The sequence below is a fragment of the Lolium perenne genome, chromosome 2 (genome assembly GCF_019359855.2).
Source record: "Lolium perenne isolate Kyuss_39 chromosome 2, Kyuss_2.0, whole genome shotgun sequence".
Lineage (NCBI taxonomy): Eukaryota > Viridiplantae > Streptophyta > Magnoliopsida > Poales > Poaceae > Lolium > Lolium perenne.
In genome coordinates this window covers 51860942-51868600 of record NC_067245.2, presented here as the reverse complement: position 1 = coordinate 51868600, position 7659 = coordinate 51860942, and the positions used below count along the sequence as shown (strand labels likewise).

Below are 7659 nucleotides of genomic sequence, written 5' to 3'. Positions count from 1 at the left end.
CATTGTTCATTCGACCCTCTCTTCGCCGATGGAGCACCTCGTGCGCGACCCGGCTCGTCGGACACGGGTGTACTACCTCAAGCCCAAAGGGATGGAGGCGGCGTTCAAGGTCACGGTCACGCTCCACGCAAGAATGGTGGAGAAGTGGATCCGGTGCGTGAAGAGGGAATTTCTCGAAAAAGGCCGGTGAGGATCAGCGCGCCGCCGTCCTTCAACTCTCGGTGGCGTCCGAGATGTTGGTGTTCCAGATGATTCTTGCCGATATAAAAGTGCCACAAGTGCTCAAGGATTTCTTGGAGGACAGGAACATCAGATTCTGCGGTGCCGCTATGGACAACGATGTGAAAAAGCTAAGACTCGAGGGCATTCACATCACTTCTACGTACGACCTCCAGAAGGTAGTCCCGAACCCCACCACCAAGACCACTCCAAGTCTATATGATTTGGCAAAGCATACCATTGGGACAAACCTTGAGCAGAAGAAGAAGTACAACCACAAGAAGAAGATGGACTCGCCGTGCAAGAAAAATAAGACAAGCTCATTTTTGGATGGGCCAACTATCCATTGAGCTACGAGCAAGTGCACTATGCAGCACTAGACGCTCACCTGGGCTTCGAGATTGCTAGGAAGCATTGGATCCTAGTTGGCTACTAGCCATGTTGATCATCTCAATATTTAGAGATGATGAGTAGTGGATGGTCTTCTATATTAATTTGTATGAACTATGAATCGATCGTTTTAATACATATGAACTATGTGTCTTTCATATATATGAACTATGTGTCTTTTCATATATATCTGAACTATGTATCTTTCAATATATATGAGCTATATGTCTTTCATATATATGAACTATGTGTCTTTTCATATATATATATATGTGCCCGGGCACCAAACGTGTATTTCGTACATACCTGGAGTGTACGTGTCTAAATTACACATACCTAAGGTTTACATACCTAGCATATACACATACAAATTACACATACCTAACATTTACATACTTAACATACACACATGCAAGTTACACATACCTAACATATATATACACGTATTAGTGTACGTACACCTTAGGTATGCAATACCTTAGGTATGTGAGCAGAAAAATGAAGGGATCAAGATTCCCATGGCTGGCAAAGGAATGAACTTAACGGCTGGTACTTCTCCGTTTGGAGACGTTGGGCTGCTCAGGTGGTACTAGCTGTAATTGCAATATGGATGGTAATACATACGAGAGTTCATAAAAATGACAGTCATTCAAAGGCAAAAACATTGTGCTACACTTTTTAGTACACATGTAATTGCAACATGAATGGTAATACAGTCGAAACTTCCTTCAATATTAAATACATGCATGCGTTGGTTTTGGAAAGTTGTGAATGGAAGGAGATGATCCACCGGCTAGGTTTGTGTCTAACTATGGTGCTGTTTTGAGGCATTAGACGTACAGCTGATGTCTTGCTAGCTATAACAACCAAACTGACATAGCAACGAGCATGGTATTTGCTGTCGAAACTGTGTTTGAAACTGCAGTTCTCACTGGCATTCGTTTTGACATGCTGCATCTGCTTGCTCCCCTGCCTTGTACCGTGCAAATTACAGCTGAAAAGCTCCCTATTTATCTTCCGTCTTAATTAAAACGGCCACACATAGGCAGTGTCTTTGAGCAGCGTGAGTAATAATCCATCTTGTTTTATCGATGGCAAGCGTTGATCCGTTTGTTACGAAAGCAGGAGCATATATCAATATTATAACTGTATCATCATTTTGGCTGCACAAAAATGGCAAGTTGCTCGCCAACTAGTTTGACCAATGAAATGAACAAAATAATGACCATGTGTAGGAACCATTGAACCTACAGCTGAACCGACCATTTAGCTGGACATTTTCATTGTCTAGCGGAACTGCAAAACCAGAGGTTGGGTTGCGTGGTCTGAAAATGGAGGTAAAACCATGGGTCTGTTCCGTGGTTCATATACATATTTATTCACGTAAGCTACTTATAGGCAAATTGTTGCTGCTACTAGTTTGCTACCACGGAAATTCACAGAGCTTTTCATCGACAATGGTTGCGTAGGGAGCAAGAACTTTTCGTCGACGATGGGTGCGTAGGGCCGGCGGCAGAAGCCTAGGAACAACATGAAGGACTCGCGCTCCCGCTCCCCATGGCTAGACTGCCCGTCCTTCCGGAACATGAACGGGGACTGCAGGAACGACGACCACGGCGTCCTCAGGAATTGTTGCGGCAGTGGTGGCAGCGTCAATATAGGAGCAGGAGAAGGAGCCTTGTGTCCCTTGGCGACGGACGGTGTCGGCCCCATGGGTCTACCTCGGTGCTGCTGGACGGGCTGCGGAATGGAGCGCGCGGCTGGTGAGGCGAATGAGAAGGAGTGTGCAGTGAGCGGGGACACGCCGACGAAGGAAGGACTTGAAGAGGCCACCATGGAGCACGGTCCCGCCACGGGCGCCGCCGGCGTGGTGGACAGATACCACGGCTTGAGCGCGTTGTCGGACATGCTGAAGACGAAGCGCGACCAGGCCGATCCCACGACACCACCGCCGCCCGCCTTCCCCATGGTCATCAGCATGGCCACCCCCAATGGCTCGAACAGCATCAACGTCGTCCATGGGTAAGCGGTGAAGGACGTATCCTCTAGCGAGTCATTGAAGTCCAGAGAGCACACCACCGCCGGCGCAAGCTCCACGAACGGCCTCACCCCCTGCAGCAAAAAAAACTCGTTTACTTTCTTGAATCCCAGAACATAGCGGGGAGGAATGTAGTCTGCTGCATTGGAAAATCATTGGAAAACCGGACGTTAACAACTAACCTTGCTCGTCGATGAGCTCTGCGTGATCAATTATAATCCATGAATTTCCTCCGCTGGGATAATTGCTTCAATCAAGCAGGATATAAAATGACACGCAGGAGCAACACGCGCACCAGACACAAATGTGTGATGTCTAATATTTTGCTAGGAACGATGGTTTGGTAAATTTGCTGGTCGGAGTCGTCATCCAAATAAGTTGGCATCCTTTTTAACATGTGAAATAGCACTACAAAATGCACTCGGATTGGCTTTGGGAATTGCATGGACTAGACAGGTGTGTCTGCTGCTCTGACTACAACGGCGTTGGACCTTCCATTAGGAATTATGTGCTCCCGGCAAAGGATTTCATGCACTCTATAGTGAATCGGACGGCTGTATGAGCATGCATAGCTAGCCATGGGGGTAGCCCACTATTTTGCATATATATATATATATATGTAACTTAGGTATGTATACCCTCAAGTATGTGTACTACAAAGCAAAAAATATCTACGTATGGTGCCCGGGCACCATGGAGCACCAGTTAATTTACCTCTCTCTCTATATATATATATATATATCCAAAATAGTGGGCTACCATGGTGGCTAGCTGTGCACGCCCCAGAAGCCGTCGGATATACTGCATATGATACTAGATGTACACTTGAGAGCACAGCTTGCAAACGGATCAAGATAACGCTGTCTCTCACACAGCTGTCCAGGAGCACACTTTTCAAATTTTGAATCCACACAATTACATGCAATACACTTTGCAATACACATACTGCTCAGTTATCAAACACTTTGCAATACACTTTGCAATACACTTTGCCATTCTATGAAACTCCTCAGTCTGGCATGGAGAAGAAAATGCAACTAGCATATGAGTTGCAAGCAGAGCCACGGAATAGTGGTTTGGAGTGTTCTTCGTGACAGAATAAGACCACCTCATGGCCATCAAATGTCTTAGTTATATCATCATCGATATTCTTTTATCTTGAAGGAAATATTACGCACATCGCTTGATGTTGCACGCGATGATAAGTATGCTCATGTACGGTGCATTCTCAAGAAGCAAGTGGATCTAGACCTTGCGCCTTTACTTGTATTACAAATAAGCACTTAATTTAGCATAATGTTTTCTCTCATATTTGAATTTCACGTGCATGCATATGTGTACAGGGAGAAGATGAGCGGAGATACACCGGCAGCGATTACTGACTTCGTCAGCCAGTACTGCGGCGGCAACTCTCTGACACAGGCGTGCACAATGCAGCGCCAGTCATCAAGTTTTGAAGCTGGCCTGCCTCTTGTTGGCGTCGGCATGCTGGAGGAAGCACCCGATTATCAAGCTTGAAGGTTGGAGAAGCGGCCATCTCGCGGGAACAGCCGGGCAGACCTGCAGATGCTCGGAGTGCGACTCGTATTGTTGCTGCGACGTTTTGCCTAGTGTTCATACCCATGTAATATAGGTTGTAACATCGTGAAATCAATACAAGTTTATAACAGGTGTGATACGCACCTGTGACGATCCAATTGCTTTTGTGTACGCGTGAGTTGTTTCGGCGCTACTATAGAATCAATCAATCGACTCGTACTAGCTAGCTTGGTATGTGCATACAGCTAAAACTAGCTGAAATCGATCGACGTGCTTGTGTAGCTGCTTAATTAGGTGCTAGCTAAATCGAGCGTATGTGCAAATCGTGATGCAATAGAGGTTCGTTTGTACGTGCGTCGCGCCAGAAGATCTTCGTCGATGATCGCCGGACTACAATCGGCCGCAGGGGCTGGCACATAGTTCACCATTTTTTCCAATCCTCACCGAGAGTGTAAAAACAAACGCAAGCATCACGTGTATTGTAGATTCATCATGTGTATTTCCAAAACATTGCTTCATCATGTGTACTCTAAAACGTAGATTAATATGTACTACATTTGAGGTTGCAGTAACATTTGCTTAGATTCTACATTGTAGAAACAAATGTAGAAATATGTGTATTATCAAACGTATATTATTTAGTACTACAGTTGAAGTTGCACTTCACTTATTTGCTCAGATTCTACAGGGTAGAACACATCCACCAATTCGGCCAGCAAGCTAACGGCTGTAGACGCCCACTCATATTTCCGTTAGCTCATTTCACCATAGACATAGGAATCTTGATCCCTTGATTTTCTTGCACACTATATCCAATGGCCAGTGATGGGTGCATAGCTAGCCACCATGGTAGCAAATCCGCGTCGATATATATATATATATATATATATATATATATATATATATATATATATATATATATATATATATATATATATATATATATATATATATATATAGGGTTGCACTATTTTGCAACCGGGCGCGAGCCTGCGGAAGGAAAAAATAGCCGGTCAACCTGCCCCTTTCCCCAACCCCACGATCTCCTCCCATGCATCCAACCCCGCGACCTGCGTGTCGGTATCTGCTTCCGGCCTCAAGCTGGGCCCTCGCCGCCGGCGCCCGCCGCCCCTCCGCCGGCGCCCGCCGCCGGCGCCCGTCGCTGGTCCTCACAACCGCCTTTCGTAGCCTATCCCCAACCGCGCGCCATCGCCCCTTTCGTAGCGCCGCCGGCCACCTCCCCGAGCGCCGCCGGCCCTTCCGCCGCGCGCCGCGGCCCCTTCCGCGCCGCGCGCCGCAGGCCACCTCCCCGAGCGCCGCCGCCTTCCTCGCGCGCCGCCGTCTCTTCCGCCGCGCGCCGGCCCCTTCCGCGCCGCGTGCCGCAGGCCCCTTCCACCGCGCGCCGCCGGCCCGCCCACCGTCGTCCCAGCCTTATCCCCTTCCACGTCTCCCATTCATGGTGTCCCTGGGTACTGCCAACGGCCGCCGGACCTCCCCGATCTCCCGCATTGTCTACCTTCCCCAACCGCCCTCCACCAACATCGAGCAGGCTCCCGCGCCGCCGTCCAGGCATTAGCCGCCGGCTTCCCGTGGGCAAGGCAAGCACCGTCGACCAAGCTACCTAGCCGCTGGCCAGACCCCCGCCGCTGGTCCTAGCCCGCGTGCCCCCGACCCTCTGTCGGCTAACGATCGCCCCGACCCGCGCGCTGCTGTCCCCCTGCCCGCGTGCCGCAGCCCCCTACCCGTCGCGCCGCCGGCGACCTGCGCAGGGCCGCCCCGTACCAGCGCGCTGAACACGACCATGTTTCTCGTCCAATTCCTCATTCTCTCTCTACTATTTGTATATTTTTACATCTCTCTCTACTCTCTATTAACCGTGCAGTTCATGGTTTTCTTCTTGGAACTGGCAGCATATGTGCTTGTTGGAAGGAAGTACAAGTTTCCTTGATTGAGCAGTACACGCTTATTTTTAGTAGAAAAGTAGTTAGTTGTTCTTGATTCCTCCTCCGACAGTTCATGTTTTGGAAACAAGCGGAGAAAAGTTTCAATGTCCTTGGTTCCCTTGTTCAGATTAGAACGTAGATCAAGGGTGGATGTTCTTGTGTACACCTCAATTCTGAAATTGTATGGCATGCTAATTATTTCATAGGCAGTTTGCAACCTATGGTGCGAAGAGCATCACCAACCGGTCCAGATCGAGTGACCACGACCATGCAATGCAGCAACAGTTCGGCAAGAGCAGGTCAGTTCAGTAGAGACGGATGAATGGTTAATTAACAATGCGCGCTGGTATTTGTCTTGGCTTTAATTGATACGGAGTAGTTGTGAAGTCCGCACCTCTGCTCTGAAGTGAATTACTTACCAACTGCTCTCTCACACAGTCGCACTTTGTTGTAAAAGAATTATAAAAGTCACACTGTATATGCAGTGAACCCATATGACCTTGCGGTTGTATCAGGCATTCATACCTTGCTACTATTGTGGACTGTAACAATTGATTTGGTGGTCGTGTCGGCAGTTCTCGTTTTTCTCTCTGTTTATTTATTTTTCAGATTGATGAATACTTCTACTGAATGCTCATATGGATAGTTCTGTGCATGGATCTAGTTCGGGCTATAGTTGTTTTTCTAGATGTTCTTCGTGTTAAGTACTCCGCAAGCTCTGCAAGATGCTCGGGCGAGATGTTGTTGCTTCTCTACATTTTTTGTAGGATTAAGCAGTACAGGCAAGTTCAGAACAAAAGTACATGCAAAGAACTAGTCGGCTGTAGGACTTGAGCGCTTGCGGCACCGTGGCCGTTGAGGTCCGTTCCTCCTGCCAGGCTATAAGGAAGTAGAGCATTGCTATGCGTACGGCAAATCATATACGATTTGTGTATGGCGTTCTTATGGACCTTAGATTTGTGCTGTTTCAAAATTTCTTCCCTGTATTCCTTTTCTGAATTTTATTTGTGCTGTTTCAAAATTATACATGATTAAGAGATCATTTGGGCACAAATTCCCTATATTCCCTGTATTCTTTGATCAAAAAAATTATACTTCTAAGAATTTTTTTGATGGGAATTAGAAGAAATTTGTATGAATGAAAAAAAGCTGTACGAAGAAGTATAAGAAACAACAATGGAGAAGCACAAGAACTTGCTACCAGGAAGTACACCTCCCGCTCAAAAAATAAATCAAAAAAAAAAAGAAACAAAAACATCTAATTGTATGGCCAGCAGAGATTAAAATTAAACTGCGGAAGTTTGCATACTCATTTGGTTGGGTAATTCTGGCAGTACGGCCATATTGTAGGCTGAAATACATTAAATTTAAAGCATTTGATTGATGATCTTTTCGCATTTGTCACCGTCTCAGTTTCCCGTTTGCCAAATTCAGAGTCGCTTCACGTGGTGCTGACCATAAAAAAATGCCACATGTTAGAGTGGATGCATCGAAGCAAACAGGCACATAGTTGGTTGGACTTCTAGAGTG

The 7659-nt window shown here is 46.9% G+C and overlaps 1 protein-coding gene across 1 annotated transcript; it reads right to left on the bottom strand.

The window, feature by feature from the left end:
• Positions 1–2001: 2001 nt before the first annotated feature.
• Positions 2002–4134, bottom strand: LOC127328560 (uncharacterized). Its single transcript, XM_051355153.1, has 3 exons — positions 3989–4134; positions 2830–2894; positions 2002–2786 (listed from the first exon to the last, which is right to left on the bottom strand). The coding sequence occupies exons 1-3, from the start codon at positions 4132–4134 to the stop codon at positions 2002–2004; spliced, it is 996 nt and encodes a 331-aa protein (XP_051211113.1).
• Positions 4135–7659: the final 3525 nt, after the last annotated feature.